Source organism: Hemitrygon akajei, chromosome 27 (assembly GCF_048418815.1).
Source record: "Hemitrygon akajei chromosome 27, sHemAka1.3, whole genome shotgun sequence".
Taxonomy (NCBI): domain Eukaryota; kingdom Metazoa; phylum Chordata; class Chondrichthyes; order Myliobatiformes; family Dasyatidae; genus Hemitrygon; species Hemitrygon akajei.
In genome coordinates this window covers 41,472,583-41,490,708 of record NC_133150.1, presented here as the reverse complement: position 1 = coordinate 41,490,708, position 18,126 = coordinate 41,472,583, and the positions used below count along the sequence as shown (strand labels likewise).

Genomic DNA, 18,126 nt, shown 5'->3' with positions numbered 1-18,126 from the left:
AGACTCCTGGATACATACATGAAGCTTAGAAGAATAGAGGGCTACGGTTAACCCTGGGTTATTTCTAAAGTAAATACATATTCGGCACAGCTCTGTGAGCCAAAGGGCCTGTATTGTGTTGTAGGGTTTTCTAGGTTTTCTATGTTCTATCTTTGTTCTCAGGCCTGACGCCTGACAAGAAAACCAGGAATACTCAGTTTCCAACACATGATTTCATTGCAGTTAATCATCTCAAACGTGTTTAACACCAGTTAAAGGGAAACAAATTTATCTCCCAACTGGCTCTATTTGGAAGGAGTAGCAGTGAAACCACCCTTAGAGAGAATCTTATACTTTACATTTCATCTGATGTAGATTCTTCCCCTTTTGCAGTTGTCATGGTTTCTGTCACAGTATTTTCAGAGAAATGAATTGACTCTGTTAAAAGAAAAGAAAATCCAATTTTATCTGCTTTGTACTTGCAAAAACAAGAGAGCAAAATTGTTAGACCTATAGGTATTGATCATGGTGATCATGATCAATGTTTGCCAACAGTGGTGGGAATTGGATCCGGATCATTGATCACAGAGTAATAATGTTACGCTAATTGTGCAGCCAATTACATTTACATTTACATTCTTTCCCATATTCAGGCACCGGAGGTGTGAAGATACTGCTGGGGAAGTGAAAGGACTTGGAATGAGAGAACTGTAATCCTATTTAAGCATGTGTAATCATAAGGGAAAGGTCCACCATCAAGCATGACTTTCAAAAGAAATTTGTGAATCTATTAAATCCCAGGAAATGTGCCATGTTCAGTTAAAGCAGCAAAGCTGAGTATTAGAAGTATTTTAGAATTTAAAACAAAATAATTGATTAAGACATTGAAATTATAGAACATGAGCAATTTTGCAGGAATTATATGTAATGCCCTGGATCATATTTTTACTCTTACTGTTTGTATTTCATTTTCTGCTGTTCTGTGGGAGCTGCTTCTTTTCAGCTTATATTTAGGTTATTGTTGAAGAGAAGAGATGAGATGAAACCTGTGCCATCCAATTAGGATGGTCGCGTTGAAAGGGAGGTTTATCTGGTGAGGGACACTAAGGTTGGGCTTGGGGCTTTTTTTGTTGGAGTGGAGATGAGGAGGGAAGACGCTGGGGAGAACCGGTCGTAGCGTACGATCCGGTGGGAGACTGTTTGAGATGGATTGCGAGCGACATTTGGAAGGTGGTGTGAGCTTTCACGTTGACCGAGGACCCAGCGCGTGAGTGAAGGTGAAGTACAAGATGAGCTCCAACTTGTGCACATCTGACTGTTTAATTAGAATGGGCCCTTTTGTTTTCATTATTCTTCACTAACCCTTCAGTTAAGATTCATAAATATAATTCCTTTAACCGTATGCAGTGTACTGTCTGTTATTTCATGGCATTAATTTGTAACAGGGTAGTAAATGACACAGCATCCACACAAACCAGGGTTTGGGGTGGGATCGAGTGCGCCTCAATCTCATGAGTTTGCCGGGGCCGGAGGTTGTCTTTCCAAGATTTATGCAGCCAAGGAAACCAGGGTGTTTCATATATACCTCCCTGAAAACTTCAATTGGTATGTGAGAGAAGATTAATTAAAACAAATGCAGGATATCTAACAGACATAAATGGAGGAATTTATAATGGGCACAAAAAACACAAGACGAATTCAATACATTGATATTTTGTCCTTCTGTCCATTTTCACAACATTTCCTTGTACCAATGTCAGGCCAATTGTTCTATAATTTCCTCTTTTCTCTCTACCTCCTTTTTAAAATAGAATGGTTAGCCTCTCTCCAATTCATTGGAATTAAAAATGGCCAGCAGTGCATCTATTATTTCTCGTGCCAATTCAAGTCAAGTCAAGTCAAGTCACTTTTAATGTCATTTCGACCATAACTGCTGGTACAGTACATAGTAAAAATGAGACAACGTTTTTCAGGACCATGGTGTTACATGACACATTACAAAAACTAGGCTGAACTACGTAGAAAAACAACAGAGAGAGAAAAAAAACACACAACAACTACACTAGACTACAGACCTACCCAGGACTGCATAAAGTGCACAACACAGTGCAGGCATTACAATAAATAATAAACTGGACAATAGGACAAGGTGTCAGGCCAGGCGCTGGGTGTTGAGGGGTCTGATACCTTGGGGGAAGAAACTGTTATAAAGTCTGGTTGTGAGAGCCCAAATGCTTCGGTGCCTTTTCCCAGACAGCAGGAGGGAGAAGAGATTGTATGAGGGGTGCGTGGGGTCCTTCATGATGCTGTTTGCTTTGCGGATGCAGCGTGTAGTGTAAATGTCAGTGATGGTGGGAAGAGAGACCTCGATGATCTTCTCAGCTGACCTCACTATCTGCTGCAGGGTCTTGCGATCCGAGAGGGTGCAATTTCCGAACCAGGTGGTGAGGCAGCTGCTCAGGTTCCTCATGTTCTCTGAGATGTAGAGTATCACAACCTGGAGATTTGTTGGTTTTCAATCACATCAGTTTTCCCATCACCATTCTGATATTATTGGTGAACACTGACTTTCCATCTTTCAATATACGTACTCTCTGATCTCCAGTATTTCTGGGAGTGTAATTGTTTCCCATATCTCTGCATCTCTCCACCACTGAGAAAAATAGCTCAATTTTTCTTGAATACAGTTTCACCACTTCTGGGAGAAGGAATCTTCCCTAATCCCAGTCTTAAATGGCTCTGATCTAATGTCACTTGTGACATCCAGAAACCAGTCTGCTGATCCTCTGCTCGCCTCCACCCAAGACAAGAACATCTTTCATTGGATCAAATTTGCTGACAAGCCTAGAGGCCCGAGAGCAAGGAACAAGTTGAAGTCAGACAGATTTAAGCTTCGGGCCAGAAGGGAAATGTCGCATAATTGCTGAATCGAGGCAGCTGGTCCCATGCTCAAGAGCGTATCGAAGTGGCAGTGTCTGCATCCAAGAGTGAGGACCAACTTGCTGTTTGGCTGATTTAAGCACTGGGCCAGACTGAAAAGGTCAGGGCTGGAGGAGAGGGACAGACTGCTGTGAGGCTAACTGATCTGCAAAGTTTACTTATCTCTGCACTGAACTGAGGCTGTGACCTGCAACTAGCAGGTCCGAGATCAGCTGAGATTGTATTCATGACTGTGGACTCACTTTCATGAACTTCAGTCTTGTACGTTAATTGCTTACTATCACTGTATGAATTATTTGCTTTTTTTCCTGCACATTATATGTTTGACAGTCTTTTTCTAATGGGTTCAATTGGGTTTCACTTTTTGTGGCTGCCTGTAAGGAGACAAATTTCAAGACTGTATACTTTGATAATAAATATACATTGAACTTATTTCCAACTGATAAAGTCCCTGTAACATTACAGTGTTTCATGCCTGTTACTTTATTCAAATCTTCTCTCTGCAAGTCTGAATACAATTTGCATTCTTTATGTCCTGCTGCATCTGCATGTTTACTTTCAGTGAAAGTTGTACAAGGACACCCAAAACTCATTATATTCCCCCCTTTTCTAGACTACATCAATCCAGGTAAATATCTACATTCTTTTTATTGCCACTCTCTCAAAAATATTAATAGTTTTTGCCTAATAATTTCTGATTTGCTGAATTTGGGAAGTAGTAAGACCCAATTCAACTTATCCAAGCCCCCAGTGGTTTAGTGGTTGAGTGGTTCCAATTTAACCCTAATGTGTACAATAATGTTTCTGGCCTTGAAACTACTCATTAAAGGATTCATTTGAGCTCAATCATTTTACACTTCTGCTTGGAGACTCAGTGAACTTGGATTCGCAGATTTTAGAGGTCACATCTCACAATTCCGTCCACTAGGAAAAGATATGTTGGTTTTCAGGACACAGACTTTCACAATCAATGTGATTTCTGCACATTTTATCAAGATACAACTGCTTTGATTTTATGACTCAGCACATTTTCTATAATATACAGAACAGATAATTGTTTATAAATTCAAGCAGAGCAAATATGGACAAAAGTCTACAAGGAACACTGCCATGAGAAAGCAGCATCTATCATCAAGGACTGTGACCATCCAGACCATGCTTTCTTCACGCTGCTGCCATTGAGGAGGTGGTCTCACCCCACCAGGTTCAGAAACAGTTATTACCCTTCAACCATCAGGCTCCTGAACCAGCATGGATACCTTAACTCACTTCAAAAGATTCCACAACCAGTGGACACTTTCAAGAACAGTATAACTTATGTTCTCAATGTTATTATTTTTTACTTATTAATAATTTGTTTCTTTTCTATTTGCACAGTTTGTCTTCTTTTCAACATTGGTTGTTTATACATTTGACTGTATGTATTTTTTCATTGATTTTGTTTTATGAATTTGTATCGCCTCTGAATGTCTGCAAGAAAATGGATTTCAGGATAGTATAAAATGACAAATATGTGCTTGGACAATACATTTACTTTAAACTTTGCAGCAGATTATCCCAGAAGGACTATCTTAATGGTAGAAACATTACCAGATGAGACACATTCACACCCAGTATATCGCAGCAGATCAGAGGCAGGAGACCCTGTGGTGAGTGACTCACATTTGAACTGCTGTGCTGAAAGACTTTTCATTCTCTGAAAGGTGGTGACAACATACACTCCATGCTCCTGAGTGAAGTTCCAACAACACAAAATCCAGCACTCATCAGTCATTGAGTTGTACTTCATCAACGATCATAAAGAATCAAACCCTGCACCACTTACCCGTGCTGTTGACTTCAATCACATTTCTGCAGGTCCTGACACTGTTGGAGATGGACACATTGACCATTTCACTGGACTCTTCTCCATGATTATTTGAGGCTTTGCAATAATACAGATATTTTTTGTATTTTAAGGATTGACAATGTAGGTCCAGTTTGTTGGTCTCAGAGATCTTTGAATCCCCAGATGGTGTCTTTTCATACCATGAGTACTGAATGGGAAGGGATCCATGGACAGACTCGCAGGACACTGACATGCAGTCTCCACAACTTAAGCCACTTGTGGGTGATGAAAATCGAACCAAAGGAACAGACGGGGGTTCTGTGGAAAAGAATCAGTGAACATCTGAAAGTCAAACACTCTGAAGATTTCAGCAATTCTGTATCTCAACCAGGACCGACCAGTTTCGAATCTCAGCAGCTCATCGACCTCTCTGAGTCTCTGAATCCTCGCAGCTGCCTGAACTGCCGTGTCTGCCATTATCCCAGAACACAGCAGGACTCCAGATCGGGACAGCAGTGGTGATACCGAGTATGCGTCAGTGTGGAAATCAGAGTTACAATCTCTCTCAGCATCAAGGAGACAGTCTAGGGGGTCACCTAACAGTTTGACGTTGGAATGGCAACATTTGTGTGTGTCCTGGAAAACTCCCCATCATGTGAAAGTAGGATATTGTCAGATATGTACAAAATGAATGGTGACTTTTGGGACAAGAGTATAATTGTTATTGGTGTTAGTGACTGACAGCAGCAAGGGGACCTATGAGTATTGATATCGATATGAAGCCAATAAGAAATCATATGTGACTGGAGATCTAGAAAGACCATAGGCCATAAGACAATAAGATATAGCAGTGGAATTATGCCATTCAGTCCATTGAGTCTGCTCCACCATTCAATCATGGCTGCTTTATTATCCCTCTTTATCTATTCTCCTGCCTTCTCTTTGTATCCTTTGATGCCCTTAAGAATCAACCTCTGCTTTAAATATACCCAGTGATTTGGCCTCCACAGCTTGCTGTGGCAATGCATTCCACAGAATCACCAGCTTTGGGCTAAAGAAATTCACGCTCATCTCTCTGTTCAAGGACATCCTTCGATTCTGAGTCTGTGCCCTCTAGTCCTGGATGCTCACACTGTAGGAAACCTCCTCTCCACACCCACTGGGCTTTTCAATGTTTGATAACCTCATTCTTATAAACATCAATGAGTACAGGCCCAATGCCTTCAAATACTCCTGATACATTAGGGAAGATTGACTTCATGTTGAATATAATTTCCAGTTCTGATACACGGTCCAAAGACCTACTAGGTGGTAGGTCAATTGATCACTGTAAATTGTCTCATGATGAGGTTAGGGCTAAATCTGGGGATTGCTGGGTGACAATGCTTGAAGGGCATAATCCACGGTATATCTCAATCAATCAATCAATAAAACATAGTTACCTGGATTGGAGTGTATTAGCCATGGACAGAAGTTGGAAAAACTTGGATTCTTTTTGCTGGACTGTAGGAAGCTGAGGGGATTCCTGATCGAAGTTTATAAAATCATAGAAGTCAGAGATAGGGAAGATAGAATCTTTTTTGTGGGTGTTGGGGAGTGGATTCCTGGAGCACATTGACAGAGACAAAGAGAGTCAGCATGTGGTAGAGGGGGGAGTGACTGATCCATGAAGCAGGGATGGGTAGTGGAAAAGCCTGCTGTGGGAGAACTGAATGAAGTCTGTTTAGCTCTGGAACGGATTCCCTTTTTATGAATTTCAAGCTATTCACACCATGAGAAACACATGTTTGTTATCGACTGATTAACATCAGACCATTTGTTTTGGTCTGAATTCAAACCTCTGACAGTGTGAAATTTTACACAGTTCAGAGGCAGGAAAATGTACTGAGCCTCCCACTGGAAATCGGTGTCCCATCAGTGGATCAGACCCCGCACTGAATGAGATCATCATGAGAGAGGTTTCCCCATTCCTAGCCCACAACCCACAGGACTCTGCCCCACTGTAGAGCCTCTGGATATCCGTGCTGCCCTCACTCCAACCAGGGAAAACATGAATCAGACATTTCAGTGGAGACTTCAAGACAATATATGAGAAACCTACCGCTAGAAACGTCTACATCAATCTCAAAAGATGGATCATTGCCAGATGTTGTAATTCCACATCTGTAAGCTCCTGAATCTTGAGGGACAGGATTCTCCATATTAACAGTAAATAGTCCCAGGGAGGTGTTATCTCTGATTGTCATTCTTCCATGAAGCTCATTTTGCCCATTTGCATTCACTGACAATGTCCATTGGCGATCCGACGTTGGGTACCAGTACTTTGTGTGTGAACGGTACATTGGTGCATAGTGACAATCGATTGTGATTGCTCTTCCCACAACTCCTCTTACTTTATCTTCTGCCCATAAAGCACCTGAAACTGAGAGAGAAATTCTTCAGAAAATGGACAGATAAAATCAAATTTACACAAGCAGATTCAAGGCTGTTTAATCTTATTTCCTGTACACAAGTGTAAAGGAGAACAAAATCATTGTTACTCTGGATCTGATGGAGAAGAATAAAAACAGAATATCAAGAACAGAATAAAATTCAATATGTTTTATTTAAAGCTGTCGCTGTGTTCTAAGGAATCTGCGACACTATCAATTGGTGTAATTGAATTCCACATAGACTGAGAAGACAACAGCATCGTCCCTCATCACGTGCTCACAGCTCTTCACAAGTAATGATTTTTATTTGATTGGAGTCATCATTGTCACTGTCCACTAATGTCTCAGTGTGTTTTCACATTTCTGAGTCAATAGATTACTGATCCAGTCCCATTCCAGACAGGTGAGCCCAAGGTCAGTGGTGGGTGACTTACTGGAGCCGATTGTATGAGACAGGATCTACCTGAATTTGAAAAGGTAAGATCTGATCTGGGATAGTCAACATGATTTTGTGCATGGAAAATCTTCTCTCTAAAAATATGACTGAGTTTTTTGATGATGGAAACAGTCAGATTGTGATGGTGAGGATTTGGTTTTCTGACAACATCAGATTTTATCACCAGTGGTGTGCCATTGGGAGCAGTGCTGTTATTTGTAAACCACTGTTATTTGTCATCAATATGAAAGTTTGTTATTATAATGTAGGTAACATGATTAATAATGTGTGGATGACACTGTAGTGTGGTAGACAGTGGAAAGAGTTGTCAAAGTTTACAAAGGGACCTGGAAGATGATCCAGTGTTCAGCCCCGTTACTCTGTGCCAGCAATGACCCCCAGTTGGGCCTGTTCCATCTGCCTGCACTTGACCCGTCTCCCTGTCTTGTCGTTACTACCATCAGGTGGGAGGTGCTGGAGTCCTGGGGCCCACGCCACCAGGTTCGTCAGCACTTGGCGATCTGCAGCTATCGGACTCCTGGATTGGCTTCACTCATCTCAGTGCTGAACTGACTCCGCAGCTCTGGACTCACTTTCAGAGACTCTTCGTCTCATGTTCCATGTATTAATTGTTTACATATTTTTATTATTTGCACCATTCATCCTCTTTTGCACATTAGATGTTTGTCAGTCCTTGTTGTGCATGGTTTGTCGTGGATTCTATTGTGTTACTTTGTTTTGTGGGTATCTGCGAAAAGATGAAACTCTAGATTGTTTATGGTATACATAGTTTGGTAATAAAATTACTTTGAACTTTGAACTTGGAAGGTGGCCAATGGAACAGGTGATGGAATTGAACTCAGGGAGTGTGAAGTGATGTATTTTGGGAAATTAAACAAGGACACAACTTACACTGTAGGGAACGAGGCGTGCAACTACATTGGGCCCTGAAAGTGATGACACAGGTGGACAAAGTGTTGATCAAGGAGTATGGCTGGCTTGCCTTCTTTGGATGGGGCATTAAGTATAGTTGGGATGACATGTTACAACTATAAAGGATGTTGACCAGACCTCACCTTGTCTACCCTGTGCAGTTCCAGAGGAAGAGTGTGATTCAATTAGAGAAGGTACAGAAAACATTCACAAAGATGCTACTGGGACTGGACGGTTTGGGTTATCGATAGGCTAGGACAGTTTTCCGTGAAGTGAACACAGCTGAGGGGTGACCTGATAAACGTTTACAAATTAAGAGAGACAAAGGTATGGTGGTTAATCACGGTTTTTATCCCAGGTTAGGGAAGTCGGAAACTAAAGAGCCTCGGGTTAAAGTGAGAGGGGAAAGTCTTGGAGGGGCTGAGTTTTCCACACAGAGCAATGTGTACGTGGAAAAGGCTGCCAGAGGATGTGCTAGAGGTTAGGTAAACATCCAATGTTTCAAATAGATTTGGACAAGTTCATGGACAGGAAAGCTTTAGAAGGATTCCAGCCAATTGTGAGGAAATGGGAGAAGCTCAGGAAGACACTGGTCAGCATGGACGATTTGGGCCGAAGCACCTGTTTCCTCAACCAATATCTCTGTGACTCTGCTGCATCCTCTCTAAACTGTAACATACTTTTGAAAGGTTAAAATCAGAATTCTATTTTATTGCTTTGGTGTGACGGCTTATTGGATCACAGCCAATCATATTGCAGTTCAATTTAAAAATTCAAAGTACATTTAATGTCAAAGTATGATTACTATATACAGCCTTCAGATTTTCTGTTTACAAGCAGCCGCAAAACAAAAAAAACTATAGAATCCATTAAAAAACAGTCAAATGCACAATGTGTAGTAAAAAAATAAACCATGCAAAAACTAAAAGTGAGTAAGTAGATTTGGAACTGAAATTCACAAATGTGAGTCCACAGCCATACAGCCAGTCATCGCTGTAGCCAGTGAAGGAGCCGTTAATTACTGTACAGGCCACCGGCTCAGTTCAGCACAGAGACAGGTTAACCTCGTGGAGCAGCAAGCTGAAGACTTGCCCATCCTTCGCATAGGACTGACATTCATACACAGTTTTGCATGAATTTTGAAAGCTTATTATCCTGTTCACAGCCATGAAATGCAGCAGTCTTGTTCATATCTGTACATAGACTCAAATTCCTTTCCTATATCTCAAAGTGAGTGAGGTATTTCAATCAGCTACCTGAAACTCAGTTTCAGTGGTCAATAATTTACTTGGACTGTTCACGGAATTCTAAAGCTAGTGATGACCATAAGACACAGGAGCAGAATTAAACCATTTTGCCCGTAGAGTCTGCCGCACCATTCCATCATGGCTGAGTTATTATCCCACTCAATCCCATTCTCCTGATTTCTCCCTGTAATCTCTGATGCCTTTACTAAACATGAAACTATCATGCTCCATTTTCAATACACCCAATGATTTGGCCTCAAAAGCTGTCTGTGATAAGTAATTCCACAGATTCAACACCCTCTGGCTAAATAAATTTCTCTTCATCTCCATTCTAATGAACGGACTCTGTTCGTTGTACATGTGGAATGTGTGGTGTTTCCCCGGGGTGGTCCCGTTTCCACCCACATTCTAAAGACATATTGGAAAGATTAATTGGTCTTTGTTGATTGCCCTGTGATTAGGATATCGTTAATCGGGTTTGCCAAGGGTTGCTGGGCCTGTGTGGCTTGTAGGGCCGGAGGGACCTACTCTGCACTCTATCGGTAAATAAATCAAAGAAAGGGACGTCCTTGCTTTCTGAGGATGATTTTTCAGACAAGATTTCCCCATAGGGAAACCATGTTTTATCAAATACCTCCAAGTACCCCAAAACCTTGTTCTTAACAATGGACTCGGACGGTGGAGCAAAGTCAAGATGGTGCTAAATGGCAACTGCTTTGAAACATGGAAACAGAAATCCTACAGCACAATACAGGAACTTCGGCCCAGAATGCTATGCCGAACACGTGCATACTTTAGAAATTACCTAGGGTTACATGTACCTATCCTGGAGTCTCTTAAAAGACCTTATCCACCACTGTCGCCAGCAGCCCATTCCATGCACTCACTACCCTCTGCCCCTGACATCGCCTCTGTACCAGCTTCCCTGAAACTTAGAACTGTGCCCTCTCATTTTAGCCATTTCAGCCCTGGGAAAAAACCTCTCACTATCCACACGATTATTGCCTCTCATCATATTGTACACCTCTATCAGTTCACCTCTCATCCTCCACCACCCCAAGGAGAAAAGATCGAGTTCACTCAACCTATTCCCATAAGGCACACTTCCCAATCCAGGCAACATCCTTGTCAGTCCCCTCTGCACCCTTTCTATGGTGTCCACATCCTTCCTATAGTGAGGTGACCAGAAATGAGTACAGTACTCCAAGTGGGGTCTGACCAGGGTCCTATATAGCTGTAACATTACCAGTTTGCTTGCACCTTCTGAAATGGCTCTGTTTCTGTTTTTGATATATGTTTTTGTTTCCTTGTAAAGGTTCTTTGGAAGACTGACTCTGACTTCAGATATCTGTGGGAATGGGACCCGCTATCAGGGCCTGACGACCGGTCTTGATACCCCAAGGACACGGCCTGGAAGACGAGTGTTCATTCAGGGTGTCGGATTTTCATGGCTGTGGAGGCAGGCTGATTCTAGGCCGGTGCCCCTGACTGAGGCGTCACTGGAGAAGGCGGAACATCGGGAGCAGCAGGTTAGCTGCTGGCTGTGTGTCCTGAGACCTGAGCCCTGGGGCCGACTCTCTGGGCGCAGAGCTCGGAACTAGTGACGCAACAGCCATTTAACATTGTAAATCAACGAGTTGTTTGTTGTGTGTCCCCTCTCACTGAGATGCAGGGACACCTCTTTTTCCCTTATTAGAGAGAGAGAGACCCTGTAGTAAATTGAATAACTGGGTGAACGAGTAGTCTTTGGGGTTCTGCAAGTCTGTGTCTTTATTGATACTTTGCTGCGTGCCAGAGTGCCCAGTGTAGGGTGCCGGTGGTTTTTTTGCTCGTGTGGGAAGGAGGGGTTCGTTGCCTTGCCACTGCTTGTGTGTGGGAGGGGGGAGTTGGGGTGCGGGGCTTTGGGCTCTAACATTTAACTGTCATTCATTCTTTGGGCCACTCCTCTGTTTTCGTGGATGTTTGCTAAGAAAAAGCTTGTTCTTAATAATGGACTCCAACATCTTCCCAACCACTGATGTCATGCTAACTGCTCCATAATTTCCTTTCTTTTACCTCCCTTCCTTCTTAAAGAGTGGAGTGACATTTTCAAATTTCCAGTCCTCCGGAACAATCCAGAGTCTAGTTCTTCTTGAAAGTTCACCACTTATGCCTCCATAATCTCTTCAGCTATTTCTTTCAGAACATTGGGGTGCAGTCAATCTGGTCCAGGTGATTAACCCACTTGTAGACCTGTCCTTCCTTTTCATTTTATGAGCGTCACTGACTAAAAACTCAATGCCTACTCTGGCCTTTTCAAAGCAGAAGCCAGAAGTATGAATGGAATGCCCTCAGTTTGTCTGGAAGTGCAAATTCCAACTATGTTTGAGAGGCTCCACATCTTCCAGGAGGAAGTGAAGGATTTAATTGTTCACTACATGTTATTTCTACCTGATGGAGGCTGCAATGTGTAGCTTCTACAGATGTAAAGAAATTCCTTACCCTCACTAGAAGTACAAGAGCAGCAGTAATAGAGTAATGAAAATAAATATTTAAATGTTTCCTCCCTTGGAATTAGAACTTACTGATGCCATTGATTTCTGTCACATAACTGCAGATCTCTCCGTTGTTGAAGACTGTCACATTAACCATTCCACTGGATTTTGGTCCAAGCCGATTCGAGGCTCTGCAGTAATATTGATGGTGCTGGTGGTTGAAGGATTGACAATGCAGAGCCAGTTCATTGGTGTCTGAGATCTTGTAATACCCAGATGAAGTTTGTTCATGCCATCTGTACTGAATGGGAAGGGATCCCTGGAAGGACTCACAGGAAACTGACACTGAGCCCCCTAGACGTGAGACATTTGCTGGTGACAGATATCGAAGAACAGGAACAGACACGGGTTCTGCAGGAAACAATTAAACATTCAGACACTGAATGAACATCTGAAAATTAAACACTCTTCTGCCATTTTATTAGATACACCTGTTCACCTGCTCATCAATGCAAATATCTAATTAGTCAATCATGTGGCAGCAATACAGTCCATATAAGGATGCAGACATCGGCGAGAGGTTCTGTCTTTGTTTAGGCCAGACATGAGAATGAGGAAGAAAGGTGATCTAAGTGACTTTGACCATGAAATAATTGTTCGGGCCAGATGGTGAAGTTAGATAATCTCAGAAACTACTAATCTTCTGGGATTTTCACCCACAATGGTCTCTAGAGTTTACAGAGAATGGTGTAAACAACATAAAAAAATCCAGTGAGCAGCAATTCTGTGAACAAACATACCTTGTTCATGAGAGAGATCAGAGGAGAAAGGCCAGACTGGTTCAAGCTGACAGAAACATAGAACATAGAATAGTACAGCACATTACAGGCCCTTCGGCCCACAATGTTGTGCCGATGCTCAAACCCTGCCTCCCATATGGTGACAGGAATTCAAATAAACGTGTGTTATGACAGTGGTGTGCAGAAGAGCATCTGAAAATACAACTTATCGAACCATGAAGTGGATGGGCCACAGAAGCAGAAGACCAGGAATATCCAATCATTGGCCACTTTAAGAGGTACAGGACGTTCCAAATAAAGCGGCCCCTGCTTGTTTTAAGACAGTAATGCGAGATATCTGTCACATGTGACAAGAATGTCAAATGTATCACAAATGACCTGACTTGGTCTAACCAAGCAGAGCCCACTGCCAAGAAGGCCCACCAGCGCCTTTACTTCCTGAGAAAGCTGAAGAAATTTGGCCTGTCCCCTAAAACCCTCACTAATTTTTGTAGATGCACCGTAGAAAGCATTCTTCTAGGGTGCATCACAGCCTGGTATGGAAGTTGTCCTGTCCAAGACCAGAAGAAGCTGCAGAAGATCGTGAACATAGCCCAGCACATCACACAAACCAATCTTCCATCCTTGGACTCACTTTACACCGCACGCTGTCGGAGCAGTGCTGCCAGGATAATCAAGGACACGACCCACCCAGCCAACACACTTTTTGTCCCTCTTCCCTCTGGGATAAGGTTCAGGAGCTTGAAGATTCATACGGCTGGATTTGGGAACAGCTTCTTTCCAACTGCGATAAGACTGCTGAACGGATCCTGACCCATATCTGGGCCGTACCTTCCAAATATCCGGACCTGACTTACACTAACTTACTTTCCCTTTTCTATTTTCTAATTATGATTTATAATTTAAATTTTTATTATATTTACTTGGATTCGTACTTCAGGGAGCACAAAGTGCAGAATCAAATATCGCTGTGATGATTGTATACTCTAGTATCAATTGTTTGGTGACAATAAAGTAAAGTAGTAGTCGTAGTGTTTGCTGTCTTTCAGAAGAAAATGATATTGTGACTGGGTTTAGTGAGGGAAACGTGTGGCATTGATGTTAATGCAGAGATAGTGAGGTATGGACAGGGTGGGGACAAAGATCATGAGACATTTACTTTACTTGTAGATTTAAATTAAATTAAATCCCCTATTAAAAGCTGCTCATAATTCCACAATAATGTGAGATATCTGTTTGGTGGCTTTCAGGAGATAATTAATTTGTGACTGGGTTCAATGACCTACCGTATAGAAGGGAACATTTGGCACTAATATGAATGCAGAGATAGTAAGGGATGGACAGAGTCTGGACACTTACTTTATGGAAGTCACAAAGTCAATCACTGAGAAACCTACCATCAGATACTTGTAGATGTACGTTAGATAACAGATTGGCGGTTGATGTAGCAATTCCACAGCTGTACCATCCTGTATCTCCAGAGTGAAGATCCTCCATAGTAACAGTAAATTTTCTCTTCTGTTCATCTGTGATTGACATTCGTCCACTCCGTCCGTGTTGCCCTTTTGCTTCCACTAAGACTGAACATTGACGAGTCCATCCATGGCACCAATACTTTGTGTGTGAGTGGTACTTTGCATCATAGTAACAATCGATTGTGATCGCTCTTCCCACAACTCCTCTTACATATTTCTCTGCCCACAATGCACCTGAAACTGAGGAAGGCATTTTCAGATTTGAGGGGAAAAGAACAATACAAGGCAAACAAATATTTTTGAACATGGTGGTGGAAACAGGACCAGGTTACACCCAGCATGTGGTCCATGACACCACAGCCAATGATTTTGGTCTGAAGTGCAGTCAGTGCTGTTAATGTGTCAGTGCTCTCTCCCCTGTGTCAGTACATTGTGGGTTCACTTCCCACTCCAGAGTCCTGAGCAGAAACCCAGGGCTGACCTTCCACTGCAGTACTGAGGGAGATCGGCAGTGTTGACCTTTCAGTAGCTTCAGAATATGTCGACTTTTGAAATGTTGACAAAGATCCCAGCTGTTTCTTTTGGGATGCGTCTGTGTCTCCGATTCCAGGGAACTTTAGGATTCAGATGGGGTTGATAGGATCTCTTTAGACCAATGTCCTGACTTCCTCCCACTTACAGACAAATTTATAAACTGCAGAAAGAAACCCCACATAATGTCCGAAAATGTGTCTTCTGGTTCCAATGGAAATTTTATATTTCGTACCTGTCAAATACTTGTATGTGTAGTTAGAAGGTGCTGCAACAGATGTTGTTACTTTAGTATGTAGAAATGCAGTTTGATTTCAAAGTGTGTAAAAATATAGTTTGAATTTATTAATTAGTTCTGGAATTAAAAACCACATATCGATAATGATAGTGACGAATTGCCAGATTGTCAGAATCCCATCTGGTTCGGAAAAGCCTTTAAGGAGTGAAATCTTTCATCCCTACCCACCCTGGTTTACCTTGGACTCCAGTTCCAGTAATGTTCTTTTCTAATTGCCCCACTGAAATGGCCCAGGAAAGACAATGATTTCAAGACAATAACAACGATTTTCATAGTGATCCCTGCAGAGGAAGATCAGATTCCAGCAATGGTAGACCTGATGAATCCACTGAAGGGGATTTCTCCAGCTGGATGTATTCTTCCCTCAGCTGCATTACTCCCCTTTTCTCCTGATCCGTTTCAACCTCTCACCCACCTCCAAACTCCACTCCCTTTCCTCCCCATTCCATCTGCATGTTGTGCTTCACCTCTCCTCAGTCCCTAACCACCTAATGGACACAGTCTCACACCTCCTCCTCTCCTTTCTACTTTATCTCATTCTCCACTCACATTTGATGCAGGGTCTCGATCCAAACTATTGACATTTCCCCTCCCCTTGACAGATGGTGCTTGACCTGTTGAATTCCTCCAGGATTGTATTCCGAACTCCAGTTTCCGACATCTTTAGTGTCGACAGGTATTCAAGCACTGTTGTGGAAACAGTGTACAACCCTCAAACCAACATTGATTATGCAAATGTCCAGTCCTGTCTGTCAATCACAGGGGAGGAAACCAATCAAAACAAGCAAAGTCAGCAGCATTTTATTCACAGAGACCCGGTCAGGACCTCTCCTCCAAAGACGACCAGGCCGCAACTATGGAACAGAGTACAATGGACGTTTTGGGCTGAGACCTTTCATCAGGACTGAAGGAAAAAGATGCGAAATCAAAGATAAAAGTTGGGGTTAGGGGAGGAAGACACACGAGATGATAGGTGAAACTGGGGGGAGGAGCGATGTGTGAAATAAAGAGCTGGGAAGTTGTTTGGTGAAACCTATACAGGGCTGGAGAAGGGGGAATGTAACAGGACACGATAAAAGGCCATGGAAGAAAGAAGAGGGGGAAGAGCACCAGAGGGGGGGTGATGGGTAGGTAAGGAGATAAGGTAAGAAGGGAAAGTGGAATTGGGAATGATGAAAGGTGGCAGGGCAATACTGGAAGTTGGAGAAATCGATGTTCATGCCATCAGGTTGGAGGCCACACAGTTGGATTATAAAGCGTTGTTCCTCTCATCTAAGTGTAGCCTAATTATGACAATGGAGGATGCCATGGATTAACATGTCAGAATGGGAGTGGGAAGTGGAAGTAAAATGGATGGGAACTGGGAGATCACACTTTTTCTGGCAGATGGAGTATAGGTGCTCAGTGAGGTGGTCTCCCAATCTACATCAGGTCACACCGGTATACAGGAGGCTGCACCAGGAGCACCGGATTCACAGGTAAAGTGTTGCTTCACCTGGAAGGACTGTCTGGGGTCCTGAATGGTAGTGAAGGATGAACTGCAGGGGCAGGTGAGGCATTTGTTCTTCTTGCAAGAATAAGTGCCAGGAGGGAAATCAGTGGAGAGGGGTGGATGGACATGGGAGTTGCGTAGGGAGTGATTGTTGTGGAAAGCAGAAAGTGGGGGAGAGGGAAAGATGTGCTTGGTGGTGAAACCCTATTGGAGATGGCGGATGTTACAGAGAATTATGTTCTGGACACGGAAGCTGGTGGTTGGTAAGCCTTGAGTCTCTGCGTCCAGCACATAATTCTTCGTAACTTCTGCCATCTCCAATGGGATCCCACCACTAGGCACATATTGCCCAACCCACTTTCTGACAAAGTCCTATAAATGCACAGTGGAGAGTACTCTTATTGACAGCATCATGGCATGGTATGAAAACATCAATGCCTTAAACAGAAAAACCACAAAAGATAGTGTGTACAGCCCAATCCATAACTGGTAAACCCCTCTTCATTGCTGAGCATGTTGCTAAACTGAAAACAGCATCCATCATCCAGGCCTTGCTCTCTTCTTGCTGTTGCCATCAGGAAGCAGGTACAGGAGCCTCATGTCGCACCCCATCAGGTTCAGGACCAGATATTACCCCCTAACCATCAGGCTTCTGAACCAGAGTGGATAATTTCACCGATCACTGAACTGATTTCACAACCAATGGACTCACTTTTAAGGACTCTACAGCTCATGTTCTCAAATATTACTTAGTACTTATTTACTTATTATTATTTTGCTTTTCTTTTGGTATTTGCACAATTGTTTGTCTTTTACACATTTGTTGTTTGTCTGTCTTTGTTCATGGGTAGTTTTTCATTGATTCTATTGTGTTACTTTGTATTTACTGTGAATGACCAAAAGTAAATGAATGTAAGGATAGTATGTGGTGACAAATGCAATGTGTACTTTAATAATAAATTTAACTTTCTTTTCTGAGAATGATGCAATAATTTGCTCAACATAACATAAAAAAATTATTGAAATTGGGTACATTTCCAGTCAATGTTCAAAGGTCTTAAAAATGAATGAACAATGGAATTAAAAGTTGTGTATTGGACAAAATGAGTGTTTGCAGCTTGATGCAGCTTGCAATGGTCAGTGGGGTGTGAATCTGCAAATAGAAGTTGCTACTTTTCCAGAGTTGACATGTAACTGGAAGCCAAGGTGTACAATCAGCCTCGAAGCTGCTACATAAAGGGAGCTACAGTAACTCTGCTAT

General features: G+C 42.4%; 1 protein-coding gene across 2 annotated transcripts in view; it reads right to left on the bottom strand.

Moving 5' to 3' along the window:
* Positions 1 to 18,126, bottom strand: part of LOC140717291 (polymeric immunoglobulin receptor-like) — a 42,359-nt gene that overhangs the window by 11,714 nt on the left and 12,519 nt on the right. For both annotated transcript variants that reach the window (XM_073030725.1, XM_073030726.1), the window contains exons 2-6: positions 14,467 to 14,784; positions 12,360 to 12,680; positions 6,849 to 7,169; positions 4,745 to 5,065; positions 339 to 417 (exon numbers count right to left, since the gene is read on the bottom strand). In XM_073030725.1, the coding sequence (XP_072886826.1) occupies positions 339 to 417; positions 4,745 to 5,065; positions 6,849 to 7,169; positions 12,360 to 12,680; positions 14,467 to 14,784 (1,360 nt within the window). The remainder of the gene's footprint in view (positions 1 to 338; positions 418 to 4,744; positions 5,066 to 6,848; positions 7,170 to 12,359; positions 12,681 to 14,466; positions 14,785 to 18,126) is intronic.